Genomic DNA, 16,526 nt, shown 5'->3' with positions numbered 1-16,526 from the left:
AGCCTTTGCACCAAAGATGAGGGATCTTCATGTATAGTTCGATACACACAAATGCCCCCCTATAGGCAGGTTCGAACAGATTAAACCCCTTGCAGTGGGATTCTCCTATCACAAAGACTTGTGCAGCAGCCTTGGTTGCTGTTACAGTATTTCCGATGGTGAGAAATGCTGGCTTATCCTTTGTCAAATCCAACACACAGATACTCTCCCTCCATCTTGGATTGGTGCCATCTGCGTCAATGATTGCAATCTTCTGTTGCCCTACAAGTGCCATTTCTTGCACTCGGAGGCTTTGCGTGTCCGCCCCGCTGTGAAAGAGGTGAAAGCCCACAATCTATACAGATGCCCCTGGTGGTTAGAACCTCGCCACTGCTCTTGATCTTCATGGAAAGCCAGGGAAAAGGCAAATGGCCCAGAACGCCCCTCATACACGTACGTGTATGAAGACTGATACACAGGATGGTGCTAAGTACACCTTCTAGTGTGTCAGACTAGATGATAGCTTAGGTTGTTGATAAGGAACAATTTTAGGCACTTTTGTGGGGAATGGAACATCAAGGACTGAGGAATATGCAATGGAGTTACAGGCTGACAGTTATTATGATAGGGTATTTGAAAATTTGGTTCTCTCTCAAGGAGACATTCAGGTAGTAAAATCAAAAAACTATTTCATTCTTGGCAAAATGCATTCCAGCAATAAGGATATAAAGAGTAGCATGATACATGTTTCGAAATAGAATTGAAGGAAATTGCAAGTATGCTTGTTGAAACCTAATACGTTCTACTTTTGTAACAGTAACATAGTGTAACCTGTTAGTGTTATAGTTGAAATAGTGACTTCACGGAGATTTCATTTCAGGAAACTGTATGGGGGGAAATGGAGTGTTCGCAGTTGTTTGTAGTTGAAACAAGGCAATAGGGGTGCAGAGGACGATTTGAGGTGTGTTAGAATTCTTGATTAACATGTTATGAGGAAATCACAAAAATTAAACCACTGGAAAAAATAATCGGCATTTAGAGTATTGTCCGTTGGTCCATACCTTAGCATCAGGAAGCAGTTTCCCAAGATCCACCTAATCTTCAGCACTAGAAACAAGAGAGACCACTGTGTGGTTTCAAGTTGAAGTTTAATTTCCTTCTAGGTATGTCTTGTTGACCTCCAGAGCCCCTTACCTCTAGCAATAACAGGATGAGCCTTTCCAGACTTGGGAGGGCACTTGTAAGTTCAGCATATGGTCCTTAACAATGTTTTGTAATGGAATATGATTGCTGTCTTCTTTTTATACATTATATGTTTTATCTAAGATGTTAGTTTGAATGTGTTTCTGAATAGGGTGCTGTAGTCCAGTGGTTGTAGGGACAGTGCCTTTAGTCTAGAGGTTGGGAGTTCAAATCCCAATACGCACGTTACTGGAAGGGGTTGCAGTCCTTATGCTGGTATCTCACTGCACTTGGGGCACCGGTGCGGCACTGCAGGTTCGTAGATGACTCAACAAATTTGAGAGATTAAGAACAAATTTTTTGTATCTTGTCTGTTAAGTCATACATTGTCCTTTTTCATATTACGCAATATCTGAATTAAAAAAGTATTGGTGAAAATAGCAAAACAGTGCAGCAATAAATGAACCCCTCAGTGCTGCACTGGTGCCCCAAGTGCAGTGAGATACCACCTCTAGGACGTTATGCCCCTGGTTCACTGTTCATTGTTCTATGTTTGCAAAGAGCTAGGAATTTCCCTGGTACAACAAGCCTGTAAATACTGTACAAGTTGTCTGTCTAGATCTTCTATGTCATGACCATTGGAAGAATCTTTTCTGTACTAGTCGCAAAGATCGAGCAATGGGGATTTCTGTTGTACAACAAACCTGTAAATAACTGTACATAGCAGAGTCCTCCCCAAAGGATGGAATAAGGGAGGCCCTCCACTATACTCCTAGCCAAGCTCCACTATACTACTTTTGAAATTTCATGGGTTTCTTCCCTCAAAAGGGAAAATTACATTAATGAAAATTCACAGATTTATGCACCAAGTGGCATCACTTTTCCAGTCAGCATTGTCTGCAAAAACTTGTGAATTGGCAATGATCAAAACAATAGTAGTTTTGACACTTCACAACAAAGGAATCACAACAATATATTATACTTGTAGTATTTGACACCCTCTGTCATTGCAAAATGAACCCAATTTTCATGAAAGTGCATCGCGTTGGTCCGGGCTATTTTTGCCAGCCCCTCCACTATACTAAAACTAGTAAAAGATTCTGGGGAGAACCCTGCATAGTGTCTGTCTTCTCTGTCACAACCAGTGAAAGAAACTATTCTGTGAACTTAACTGGCTTGAGGTCACTAATATCACGTGTGGATACAATGCCGATACATGAAAATTTATCATCCAGAGCAAAAGTGTATAACCCCATATCCAAGGGGTTATAACTGCCCCTCCGGTTTGCATTTACAGTCTCCGCATCCATCTTACCCAGATGGCCCATAAAATATTGAAAAGGGGGATGCTGCGAGCCAAACCAATCCATAAAAACTTTGATTTGATGACTGACTAAGTTTGCAAATGAGAATAATTTATTGGAGTTGGTCCGAAGCCAAGGTAAAGTCTGTCCCATTCATCACAGGTGTGCAGATGGCATGGAGAAGGTAAAAGACAAAATGTTACACCATAAATAATCTGTACTCTGTCCTTTTGGGAATGTATATGTGGGAGGGAGGTTAACCAAGAGGGCTGAGAACGCAGACAGTGATATCATGATATATAGTAACATTTGGAGAGAGTTGTATTCCGTTGTGACCATATTTTGTAGCACCATGATTTAAATGTCAGTGGGTGAAAGAGTGCAACTCTAATAGGAAAGAGCTGTGCAAAAGGGTAGCTCTTTTATAATTTCAATTGCATACATCATTACATGTGTTATAGCTAGTACCCCAGCTCCAAGTACAGAATTGGAGCTGTGCACCTAAATTTTGACTGTGGGTGCATGCACATACAGGGGCATCCAGATATTTGTGTAGGTTACATTGAGTAAATAGAAAAGCTACCATTGCACACTGGTATCCAGTACATTTTTGACATAGAAGCAAAGATGAAAATTTCAGATTCAAGCTACAGATGAGCCACAAGATTTGTAATTAGGTTTGCTGACATTGCATTTTTATGACAGGTCCTTAATTTTTTGTATGAACCTATATTTTTTATTTTAGGTGTACCAGTGCATTCCCAAAAATAGATTTCAGCCCCAATACCTGGAAAACCTCCAACAAGACTCTAAGTTGTTGTCTAGCCCAGCCAATACAACTATCATGTATAGTAGTAGAGAATTAACGCTTTGAAAGTTTGATGTTATGTCTGGGATAGTGATTTGACCCCCTGACCTTATAATGGAGGAGTGGAATTGCAAACCACTAGACCAAAACATACTACATAAAGCCAACTTTTGCTCCAACTCTTGTTTTTGATGCAACTTTTGTTTTTTCTTCTGAAGAATTATGGTAGAAAGCTAGCATATGTAGTAGGAACCAGAAATAAATTAACTTTTGTAGACAGTGGTTATTTTTCACATTAGGAAAGGAAAGGAAGTTTTTTTAAGATGTTTAGATTTTGCGGTTAGATTTTGCGGTCGAAACGGTTCTGTACTCTAGCATAGTAGAATTACAATACGTAATTATTTTGCGAGAGGTCACAAAAAATAAAACCACTGCTGGGGATTTTAAGTCATCCAAAACAGACAAAGGAGGCTGCATTATGTGTATGGATGCTTATTTATTTCTGATAAACACCTGTACGTATACCATACCTGTCCTACAGGTGAGAAGACAGGTGTAAACATGCCATCATTCAACACTTACACAGGTGATTACCCAACAACCACTCCCCCCCACCATCTTTTCAGTGTTATCTTTTTATACAAATTTTGTGCTATGGAATGATGATATATTTTTAGTGAATTTATGTCTGTATTAGCGTAAATGAAGACTTGATAAGCATGGCAGAGGTTGAATCTCTACAGCAGACTAAAGCTATGCAAACATTTGTGTCTGCAGATTCCAGCCAGGCAGAACAGTCCTTCCTGTTTACTCCTAACAAAGAATTCTCTGTAGTCAGTGCTAACATCTTGTAGTGTAATGTCATACTGTACTGGGAGTGTGTGCCATTAACAGTGTGTATAGGAGCCTACCTGTCTATCTTGGAAGCTTATTACCTTTGCCAATATGTAATGTTTTTGGTAATGTCTGTTTGTGTGTGTGTGTTTGTATGTGTTTGTGTTTGTGTTTGTTTGTATGTGTCTGTCTGTCTGTCCCTGTGTGTGTGAATATTTGAATGAATCGTCTCCATATTTGGTAAATGTACATTTGTACAGTAGAAGCACGTTTAATTGCACAGCTGATTTGGCAGCATACTTTGTGCAATTACCCGGCTGGTGCAATAATGCAAACTTCAAGTTATCTAGCTAGACCGCACACAGGCTTGGGATTTGGGGATTCCGTGCAGTTAATAGAAGTGTGCGTTGATCCATTGTGCGATTAACTGGCTTCTATTGTATATGGGTAGTCCCTCCTACTGTCCTAGCAGCTTGCTATGTTATGGCAACTTCTGGTTTTATATCTCTGGAACTTTTGAATGTACCAAGATACATAAACCCTACAAGAAATAATCAATCTAGGGGAAAGCTGCATGAAATAAACTCAGCCAGAATTGCCAATTGATTTGCTGCTCCATAATTACTATCGATGATCATTCTGCCCATCTGTCTTGTTTATTTTAAGGCACAGCCACACGATAAGAATCTGAGTACTGGCAGGATCCATTTTTACCTTATGAAAAATGGAGGTACAGTACTGTTTTAGGTGTGTCTGAGTGTTTGTCTCTTTATGTTTCTGAATATTTGTGTCAGAGTCTCTGGGTGGACTGATGTTTGGTATGTGGGTAGATGTCTGGAAGATGAAGGTCAAGGTAGATTTTAGGCCCCCTGGTAAATGACCCTGGTACTGCAATTAAACTTCTTTTTTTGTGTATCTTTTGTCCTGGACATGTTATGGTCATGTTTTGGTGGCAGTTTGATAAAGAAGTAAGTGTAGATTTGGGCCTCTTTAACATGTAGTTTGGGCATTGCTTTCAAAGTAAACCATGTGTTATGCTGTATAGTCTCTAAGGTACCTTTTAGTCCTTTGGAACATTATTGCTTAGGAATTAGCATATTGTGCGTCTTTTGCATTAGCACTCTAGGCTATGCTCTTCTTTTTTTATGGTACCATAAAGTCGATAATGAAGTCTAAATGTTTAATGAAGTGTGTCCGTCCAGGTTGTATTTACATTTGCCATGTTCTGAAGTTCAAAGCTCTATAAACAAGCACCGCACAATAAAATGAGCAAGTAATAAAGTTAATAGAGTAGTTGTTTTATTGGGTCATTACCTGCATGTATGCAGGTATGGTTTTGATGCTGGTGGGAACTTTTCGGTAGCCGGGGATGTAGGGCGCTGTATCTCGTGAACGGATGGTGCGAGCACGACGATTTTTGGTACGTGGGTTGGGGGTGGTAGCCTAACACTCAGGTTTGATTTTGGGCCTCCTGGCGTTTGAACTTGACATTGCAGGTGGCATTTTTGGTGTTTTGGGGGCACTTTTGGCGCTGTGTGTCCGGAACGATACGCGCGATTGCGACGATTTTTGGTGCATGGGTGGGGGGTTGTTGCCTGTTGCCAAGGATTGACTTTGGGCCTTGTCGCGTTTGAACTTGACCCGGCAGGTCGAATTTTGTGTCCGGGAGGGGTGTTTCCGGAGTTATATCTTCTGAACGGCTGGTGCTGGCGCGATGATATTTGGCACATGTGTCGGCGGTGGCTGAATAATGCTCAATTTTGATTTTGGCGCCCTTGGTGCTTGAACTTGACATTTTAGGTTACCTTTTGTGCGGGCACGGGGCGTGCGCTGTATCTCCGGAACGCAAGGTACCATTGTGTTGCCATTTGGTACGTGAGTTGTTTGTGGTGTCCTGGTGGTCAGGTTTGATTTTGGGCCTCCTAGTGCTTGAACTTGATACTGTATAGGTTGACCCTGTTTTAGTGTGGTTGGGGCATCCTCCCAATATCTGCTTGGTTTTAAAAACAGATTATGGTTGGGTGTAGAACCATCATCTGGCCACCTTCAATGTATCAGGTTACTTAGTGGCACTGACAGTTTGCCAGATGACGGGAGTGTACAAGATTATATATCTGTTGGTCAGGTATAATTGGAGTTTGCTTATTACTCTTTGTGGTGTTTCTAGAGCTGTATAGTACTGAGTTTTAAGTTCTGGTACAAGTTCCTTTACCCTGTTGGCAATCATGGTTGAACTTGAACTTAAACAGAAGAAGATGCAATTTTCTAATGTGGAGGAGAACTGTATAGAGTGTGGGCATAAGAGAAAGGTATGTGTATGATTTGTCCTGTGTTTCTTTTTGTTTCTTTGGTAATGCCATTTCCATACTGTATACAGGTAATTTGTTGTTTTGGGCTAGTCATATTCGCTTGGTTTTTGGGCCTGCTTAATCAAAGGTACAGGCAGGGTTAAGTGGTGGAGGCTTAGCTTTGTTCTGTTTTAAATTCAGAATCGTTTGTTGCATTTTGTCGCGGCAAATATATGATGAAATTCCCCTTCTAAGCAACTGCTCATTGGTTTGCGGGGATGTTTGCTGGGTGTTTGCTTTGACTACAACAGCTTCTGAACTTTTCAAAGCTTCCATTGCCAGCAGCTTGCCATCTATAAATGGGATTGACAAGGACATTTTTCATAGTAAATTATGCTGTTAAATTTGGCTTAGATACTACAGGAGATTTAGGTTTGGGTTGGATGGATTGAATGAAAATATCATACCACCCTGGGGACTAACTGTTGCTGCTGCATGGGGGCTACCACTATTCATCATTGTTGTCTAATGTCTATGGAACTACAGATAAAAGTATCATTGGTCAAATTATGCGAGTAACATTCCGATGTCAAGTGAATAACACCCCAGAAATAAATCTTTAATGAATATCATTGGAAGAACACAAACCAAGGAGACTTAGCAGCTGCATTAGGTCAGTACATTGAAATAGGAAGATATTAGTATATCATGTGACAGAGTAACTACATGTGCATGGGCCATCTGAGACAAAAAAAGGTAGCGTCTCAACAACTTCAAAGTACTGTGGTTGGTTACATACTTAAGAAATCCAAAATAAGTAATGTTCATCCCTGTCCAAACTTACAAATTCAGAAAATGGAATTTCAGAGTCAGACTTTTGCATGGTGCACAACCAACACAGTAAAAAGCTCATTTTTCCAACCACGTACCACAGACAAAAAGGCAAAAATACACCTGTCTACAGAAACCCAATACATTTCATGCAGGCCTGAGGTCTACGAACTCTTGTTTAGAGTAGTTTTGATGTTCAGTTACGAGTTCTTGATGTCGCTGCTCTAAGCCACTTAGGCTATACTGATTTAATAATGAATTATGAATAATGTCCTCAGAGCACCCCAAAACTGATATGAGCAGGGGAAAGTTGTCTTCATTTTAAAATCTATTGGTCAGGAATGTTAAACAAATAACTGAATATGGTATGTCAAACATAGATTCTTTTTACGTGTCCTTTCATGTCTTTGACTATAGAAGACTTTGCTCTAAGTTGTCCATTTTTTTTATTTATTTCTAAGATTTGCAGTTATGTAACACTTGTTTTGAAAAGGGGACAAAAAAGCTATGCCTGTGCAGATGCCATCCATATTTCATATCAGCATGTTTACACCTCACACATTCATTTGTGTGAAAGGAATACAACCTTTTTTTCTCAGTTGCCCCTAGAATTCTTTAAGTCGTACACAACATTGGACTTAAATCCCATCTCAGTTGACAAACCCTTTCCTTTAAATCTCTTTTTGAGGCAACGAGTTAGCAATGCAGTGTGTGTCTGCAGTAATGCAATATACATTAGTACTCAGTAAATAAATGAATGGGTTTTTCCTTCCTTCCAACCACCTGTCGTGTCCTATAACTGAATGTTGAGCTGGAAAAGATCAGTTGAAAGCAAGACAGATGTGTTCCTGGTGGTACTAAATCTAGGCACAGCTGAGGTATTATTTAGGCCTAGGAAAAAAAATGTTCCTGTTTCCCTACCTACCTAATCTGCTGAACCATGACTTTTTAGGGGGTGGGCAGTGGAGTTACAAAGCTCCTAGGTAGAAATTTTTTCAGCCTTCTTTCTTTTGAAGTAAAACTCTGCTTGTCCTATCTAATGTAGGATAAATCGTTGAATGTATCCATTATGCCCCAAATTAGAGTTTGACATTGCAAGATATGTTTTTCAGTTTACTTTGCTCAACACTATTTTAATATGTATCAATAGTCTAAGAGTTTTAAAGATAAAAGATAATCCATAGTATTACCTACTAACCCTAATTTTTTCTGGACTGAAACAGGAAACACAACATTTTTCCCACTTTGTTCAACTGTATTGTAATATGTATGACAAGAGTTTTTACCAGCCTAAAAAAAATTACAAGAAAAAGAAAGATTATCCTTACCTACCGACCCTAATTCTTTCTGCTCTGAAACAGGAAACACAACATTTTTTTCCTAGGCCTTACTGTTGGTAGCTCAAGGCCCGCTTGTCGGCTCTAATTGTGATGCTGTATACCGGAAAAGGTTAGATGGTTTTATGGACAATTAAAACAGCCTTCAGCCCAGTGAAGAGGCATTGGTATAGTTGGACAGGGAATCAGGAATTGAAATAACGTGGGTAATAAGACCAAGGGCGGCCCGGAAAAAGGGTTTGATAATGGCAGCGTAATGGTTTGAAAGCAACGCAGAAATGTGTATTAATCTCCATGAAAACTGTAGGTATTGTTTTTATGTGTCTGTGTTTCTGGAAATAATTTTTCTGGATATTAAATGCAAGCATAACTTAAGGGCTTCTGGATGGATTGTTACGATATTTGTTATGTGGGTAGGTGTTGGGATCACTGGGGTCAATGTGGATTTTTGTACTGCAGCAGAACTTCCAGTTTGTATATCTTGGGCATGGTCTTATTTTCCATTGTGAACTTGGCAGTGCAATTATATATACTTGTACAATGCCACATACAATTGCCTTACAATCATCTTGTACAATTGTGTTACAATTCTGGTTGGACATTGAGCTAAGTTCACGAAGGTTGTACATGTACCTGTATATAGTACTCAACAATACATACTTAACAATACCCTTCCTGCAAACTTCTCATGCATGCCTGGCTGCCATTAATCATTTCAAACTTTCTTCTTGAGTATACATATCGCAGTTTCCTCCTTTGGTAAAACTACAGATACATGTATGTGATTGTCCACAGTTGAGGTCCACATTTATTTTGGATCTAGAGATATACAATGTACTGTATGTCTAACGTCTTGTTGATTGGTGTTGTTCTACAGGTACTGTGAAACATGGAACCCACTGAGATGTCCACTCCCGAGGGGGCGCCAAAGGACTGTCCCATCTGCGGCCACCCGTACAACAAGGGGAAGAAACGGCGCCTGATCGACGCGTGCGGACACGAACGCTGTTTCACCTGTATGTTCCAGGTGGAGGAGTGTCCCATCTGCAATAAACCTGGTAAGTGCCTCACCTGTTTCTTTGTGTAATGCACTTGTTAATGTAAATATCTAGGCATAGAGGAGAACTGTCTCCAGCTTAATTTTTTTTGTCGCATCCATTGCTTAAATTTTTGTCTGTCACGTTGATTCCTTGTTTGGGAGCACATGTTGCTAATCTTTGTTGTCAAATCTGTCATTCAAAGCTGACAAAAATACATTTTCATCATTAGTCCAGACTTTTGGAATGGACATGGTGTATATTTTTAATCCTTACAAGAAAAATTCTATCCTGCAAAGGAGGGGTGGGTCCAACTTACTTTTACAGAATCTTTACCTCCCGTTATTTGCAAAAGCTGTGTAATTGCCAGTGTATTTCGGGCAATTATCCGGCTGGTGCAACAATGCGAAGTTATCCAGCTGGACCACACCGGTTACTGGGATTTTGGGATTCCGTGCAGCTAACAGAAGTGTGCAGTAATCCATTGTGCAATTGATTGGCTTCTACTATCATCATCATATCTTTACCTTATATTACCAGTAATCTTTACCTTTAGGACTGTTACCAGTGTATCATGAATAAATAGATATATGAGCATTCTGAGTTAAGAATGACTGCTGACATCTTCAAGCTGAAAAAGAAGCATGGAATCTTTCCTATTTTTCAGTCCCAAATGGGCACACTCTACCTGTGACAGACTCTGTGGAATCTGCTGCAAAGGAACAAATAAAGGAGAAGCAGACAGACACTGTAGCAGTCGTCCATCCACATAGTAAGTCACTCATTCATTCCCTCATCCTGGTATTTTTCAGTCCATGGACATGTGGTTATGGTTGTTGAAACAGATCCTGGAGGAAATGAGTTTGAATTTCCCCATGTGGTGCACTTGGGAAAGGAGCTTAGCACCAATTTCCTCTCTCCAGCATGGTGTAAATGAGTACCTACATGTAGATGTACAAAATGTACATGTACTTGTAGCTAAGGCTATTGACTTCCCACGGTGTTAGATGGAGGTCCCACGCTTGAGGATATAGCCACACCTCCAGCATGTTAAAGAACCCACCACACTTATCAAAAACGGAAGGGGTCGATCCTGGTGTGAGTGGATCATATAAGTCTGTATGCATATATGCAGCTTGTAGAAATCTGTTGTGTTTCACCATGAAGCAGTCTACTGTATAAGCAATACAAGAGTTATCAAAAATGGACGATCTGCTGCAGTACCTTAGAAAGCTGCTTGGGGGCCCATGGTCAAACTTGACCTTCGTTTTCTTAACCCCTACCCACCTAACAAATACATGTATTATCAGCATCCATCCAAGGCTTCTTTATATTGTTAACACACACACACACACACACACACACACACACACACACACACACACACACACACACACACACACAAACATGCTCAAAACATAACTTTCTGGCAAAGGTACATGTAACAAGTACAGTATTTATGGTTGACTACTAGTACTGCAAGTCTAACATTTTTGTTGATGTTGTTGGGGTAGCTGTTCTATGCCGGATATGGAACTGTGCCAAGCTTGTGTCAGAAGCCACCAAGTGTATATGAAAGTGTATATGAAAGCTATTTTCTCTTGTTAGTGGAGTAATAGGGCGGAGGTGTGACCTTGTGCAATCTGTCCATTGAAGCACATCAGAAGTGTTGTTTTTGATGAGGGATGATTATGTTATGTACGTGAGCAATGAAGAGAAATGAAAATGCAAACTGTGAAGAGTTGTTGAGGGTACCAGGAGTCTAGCCAGCATCCGTCCTTCCGTCCTTTGACGAAATTTTGCTACAGACAAAAATTATGCCCTTTCTGGAATTCCGTGGCCTATGTTGGACAAAGGCAGATATAGGAAAACAGAATGCTATTGAACCAAGCAGAGTCTACCAGCAGAATTTGTCTCTCAAAATGCAGGAAATAACATTTCAGATGGTCTAGATTTCACAATTTTCCAGGGGGAGCATGCCCCCTGATGCCCCAAGGATCATTGAATTGGCGCTCGACATTATTTCCAAATCAAAATTCCAGGGGATAGAAAAAAATTCAGACTGGTTTGAGCATTTGGGTGCACTTTTTATATGAAATATAAGAAATATATGTAGCAGTATGTAGCCATGTTCAGAAACATATAATTACATGCCTGGAACTTGTTAATGTCCAATATTGTCCAATTGTTAATGTCCAATACTGGTCTGCTAGTCACGGAATTTAGTAGTGCATGTAATTTACATCTAAACTGAAGGATTCTGGAAGCAGGTTTTAAGTCCCATTCTCTTCTAAGTATGCAGATGGTAGCAAAACTAGCCATTAGTAGGATATCGAGTCCTTGATCCTATTCTAATGCCACTATTGTTATTCGCCTAAACACATACAGCACAGGTGAAACCTACATGTACATATCCCTCCCCTCCATAAAATACTGTAAATTCACAGTAGAAGGGAAAAGGTGCATTTTAGATTTGTGGTTAAAACAATTCTTTACTAGTGTAGTCCAGGGCTGTCTCTAGGACCCGTCCCTCAGTCCTGGGATGGAAATTTGCTTGTTGGGACGGACAAAAATTTCACCTCATCCGTCCCGAGATTCAGAACTTCAGTACATGACATTTATGAAAATGTGGTACAAGGAAAATCAACAACATTACATTGTCTCCCAAACAATGAGAGAGGGATGGAAAAAAATTCACAGCTGATGACAGCCCTGCAGTAGTCAAAGAAGGTACTCAGTTTACTGGAAAAAAAAAAGAAGACAAAAACACAGTGAAAGTTTCAAGGTCTACAGTACTGGACTCCTGTCAACTGACCAGCAAGAGCAAACCCTTTGGGGTTGGCTGGTCATCCACTCTCCATGAGCCAGAACATGCCCAGATCCATTAAGCTGTAATGTCAACCCTTTATCAATTAGGGCCGGGGATCCATCAAGGCCATGTTAAGTGGGGATAACTAGATAATGGATGGGGTGTCAGCGGAAGGTGTCCATCTGGCCTACATGGAGAAGGACATGGTAGCCCTGGACTAAACATATGTGAAGCTTCTTCAGGGCACTTCCTAGCAGTGTTCTAGCCAGCCTGAAATTTTTTTTACCCCATGATTGAATTTTGAATGGAAAATTCTTGTTGAAGGCGCGACGATCCTAGGGGGTCCAGGGGTATGCTCACAGGGAAAATTTAAAAATCTAGACCCTCTGAAATGCTATTTCCTTTATTTTGAGAGGCAAATTTTGCTGGTAGACGCCGCTTGGCCATGGTTCAATTAAGATCTTTATAGGCAGATTTTTGTCCGACACAGCGGACGGAATGGGCAAAATTTTTGTCTGTCCTAAGCAGCATAATCTGTCAAAGGACGGAAGGACGGGTGCTGGCTAGAACACTGGACAATAGAGTATTATCAGCCTGGATAACATCCGGGTAGTAGTTTGCTGCTATTTTTGCTTCCGATTTTTGCTTCCGCTACCAGTCTGAAGAACTGTATATTCCAACCTTTTGGTGGTGATGTCAGTTAATGAGCGAATTAAGGGATGGGTTCTAGAGCGCTTATTTGATGACAACAGGCCCTCTCGCAAGCCGTAGACGTAGGGTGTTTCTGTATCTGTGTCTGTATATATATAACCGGTATAACCGCCCTTCGGCGTAACACACCAGCTTTGCAGGCACGCGGCGCAGCAGCAGCTGGTTATATTACACTGAACGATCTGTCACACCTAACGAACGGATTCGGACGGATTCGGACGTTGGAACGCCTGTTCGAGGGAGCGCTTGAAATCATTCCTTAACCCTCATGTTTAGGGACCAATTAGCGCCCTCGTCCAAAATGTGGACAATTCCAGATATTTATTTATCTATGTATGATTCCAGATGTTAGAGATGTTATGGTCCCATACAGAATAGCAGAGAAGCTACTGTGTATAGTTGTTTAATAAATGTCATAGCAAGAAGCAACTCTATATAGTATGTACAAGGAGGTTGGTATGTATAAACATTGGAGCATCCACGTCTGATGGTACTCAAACTTAAAGAGAAAGAAAGAAAGGTGAAACAAAGTCGAAATCAAAGCAAGTAATTTCAGTATGCCCAGCAGACATATAACTGGGAAAATAGCATTGAAAATATGTACTGCAATATGTATTTTTGTCTATTTCAGTCACGCTATCGGGAATGAAGTAATATGTTACCTGCTAGCACTACGACCTCCTTTATTAGGCAGGTTAACTTGGTATGCTCCCAGGGGGGTCACATCCATCTGTTAACTGTCAGGGGATTCCAACATGTGTCAGCACCTGATTTCTGGGACGGTCCCGGGGGACCGCAGTGGGACATTAACCTGCACCCTACCAAGGTTTATATATAGCTGTAGGCAGTACGGTTTAATGCATGGATTAGCCCTTATTAGGTTAACAGTAACTCTTCCTGCTTTCTCTGCCTATAACTTATATAAGGGAAAAGTGCATTTATTGTTTTTGCTAAAAAAGTGCTCATGATGCAATAGCATCTAGGAAATACACAGCAATTCTGTACATATTTCCTGTATTTTCTACAGTATGTCATATATCTATGGCATAAATGATACGGAAATTAAACCTAAATGAAGATGAGGTATAATTGGCAAATAGTATGAATTACTGGTATTTATATAGCCTCTAGCACACTATTCCCTCTATTTGTCCAATCTCTACTATTTGACGAGTGATCCACGAAGCCTGGTAGAGGCTAGTATTCATGATGTACTAGAATTTTTGATCTACGACTTCCTGTAAAGACAACAGATGCAAATGTTTTGGATGATGAAGTTTACAAGATGAAGCTTCATCAAAGGTGAGGCAGAGCAGTGCAGTAATGTGCAAGAATGCCTGCAAGACCGGATTTACGCTTGCATCACTTCTTAATGTTGTTAATGGATCCAGCTGTCTGTTACAGAAGAGGCTTTCGGAACTTCAGCCTGTTTTCTTTACTGTAGATGTTGAAATTTTAATGGTGTTGACATTGTAGGTTTTTGCTGTAACCTCTTCACCCACCGCTAAGGCCACACCAATTTAATTTCTTGGTTCACGGATTTTTTCATAAAAAATATGGAGCGATAGGGCGAAATAAGAATAAAAATTGTAAAATGGTTGGGGTAAAGGTAACGGCTAATCCAAAACATAAAGAAAAAAAGTTTTCAGCTTGAAAAAAGTACAAAAACACTATTATTGTACAGTAACAGCACCTGTACCCACACTTTAAGGAGCTTATAATATAAAGGCCAATTTGCTACACCAGAAAGTTGGTGAATGGTTTCATTAATGGTGAAAATTTGCTGAGTGGTAATTTTTATTTTTATTTTTTTTTTCCAAAAAATAGGAGCGAGCGAATCCGTGAACCAAGAAATTAAATTGGTATGGCCTAACTTACATTTGTAAAACTGTTGCAAAAATGTTCTGTTTTAACCATGAGGTATAAACCATCCGAAGCATACTGTTTTCACGCCGCCATGACATTTAATCTCTATGTCATTTTATTGAGAGCCTGCCACCCCCTGAAGTTGCCAAATGGAATAGTCCTATCTGTCAACAGTGCTCTTGGTGCTCCACATTTCAAACCTGTAGTAGCTGCCTAAAAGTAGGTCATGTAAGCAAATGTATCAACAGCATTGTGGGATAATTCGCAGCGCCACACCCATTCCCGCCCCCTCAGCCAGGTGATGGAGTTATAAGGAGTGCGGAAAAAGTCCCCATCCCTGACCGGAGAGCGAGGCGAATGCCTACTATGAGCCTACAAACCGAGGGTGGGAGGGAGGGGGAAAAGAAAGCATCCCCTTCTTCTCTCTTCATACCTCCATATTACCTAACCCACTTCCTGTCTCCCCCTTGGCCTTTACCTTTCGCCTGTTTCTCCCAACAACCTCGTGCTTTCCTTCCCCAAAGTCTAACTGCGCGCCTTTTACTCTAAAGCTCTCTACTTTTATACCCTAGCCTTCATTAGCATACATACTTATTTGCATAATCCCTCTGATTGGTTACTTCCCAAAATTGGGTTAATTAACCACCTGACTGAGGCGTGCGGGAACAGGTGTAGCGCTGCGAATAGTGGGATAATTCGCAGCGCCACACCCATTCCCGCCCCCTCAGCCAGGTGATGGAGTTATAAGGAGTGCGGAAAAAGTCCCCATCCTCCTGACCTGCTTCTTCACTCTTGCCCCCCTTGAGCTCTCATCCTCACATATCCCCTCTTCCCCAATCCTTTCCCCAACCTATCCTTTCCTCTTCTCCCAAACCTACTTAAAAACTTCCCTGCTATTATCATTAAGGCCAGATACACACACTTTTTTTTTTTTTTTTAAACTTTATTTCCTTTCCAATGCGGACTGCCATTCTCCGCCACTCCTCCCATTGTCAATCCTTCATCCCATCTTCTGACACAACGGTACAAAGCCTTTCAAATCATTCAGGTTTTTGTACAACTTGATCAGGGAATTGATACCTGAACCCCTTCCTTCCCCTTCATTTAATGCGGCTGCCATATTACCTGCCGGACTATTCACCTTAAGTACTTTAGCTAGTTTCAAGTAGTGCTCTGCTGTTGGTTCAGCGAACCACCCCACATGGGCCATTATGTCCTGCTTAGATGACCCAGCTAAAGCCAAAGTCAGGGCACAACCTGATCTAAAACTGTGCCCTGACTCCCCTTCGTAGATACCTGCGTCCTTTAAATGTATCCTCAACCTAGCTTCTGCCGCCCCTGCCGAGAACGGGTTCTCTGTAACTTCACCTCTTACAGAAGTAGCCCTGAATACGTAGCCTGTAAGGAGAGATAACCCTAAACTCTTACACACCTCCCAGTATATCTCCAGGCCTTTAACTGGACAAATCATGGTATTCTCCAACCTTTTTAACCCAAACACATTTGGCCTATCAGACCTAACCGTCTTACCCTCAGTGTG

General features: G+C 40.9%; 1 protein-coding gene across 5 annotated transcripts in view; it reads left to right on the top strand.

Annotated features, from left to right (window-relative positions):
• Positions 1–16,526, top strand: part of LOC118403719 (protein TANC2-like) — a 136,200-nt gene that overhangs the window by 68,234 nt on the left and 51,440 nt on the right. For all 5 annotated transcript variants that reach the window (XM_035802499.1, XM_035802497.1, XM_035802496.1 and 2 more), the window contains 2 exons: positions 9,441–9,621; positions 10,268–10,372. In XM_035802499.1, the coding sequence (XP_035658392.1) occupies positions 9,453–9,621; positions 10,268–10,372 (274 nt within the window). In that variant the 5' untranslated portion in view covers positions 9,441–9,452. The remainder of the gene's footprint in view (positions 1–9,440; positions 9,622–10,267; positions 10,373–16,526) is intronic.

Source organism: Branchiostoma floridae, chromosome 16, assembly GCF_000003815.2.
Source record: "Branchiostoma floridae strain S238N-H82 chromosome 16, Bfl_VNyyK, whole genome shotgun sequence".
NCBI lineage: Eukaryota > Metazoa > Chordata > Leptocardii > Amphioxiformes > Branchiostomatidae > Branchiostoma > Branchiostoma floridae.
The sequence above is the reverse complement of the archived record's forward strand: the minus strand, read 5'-3'. Positions and strand labels throughout refer to the sequence as shown.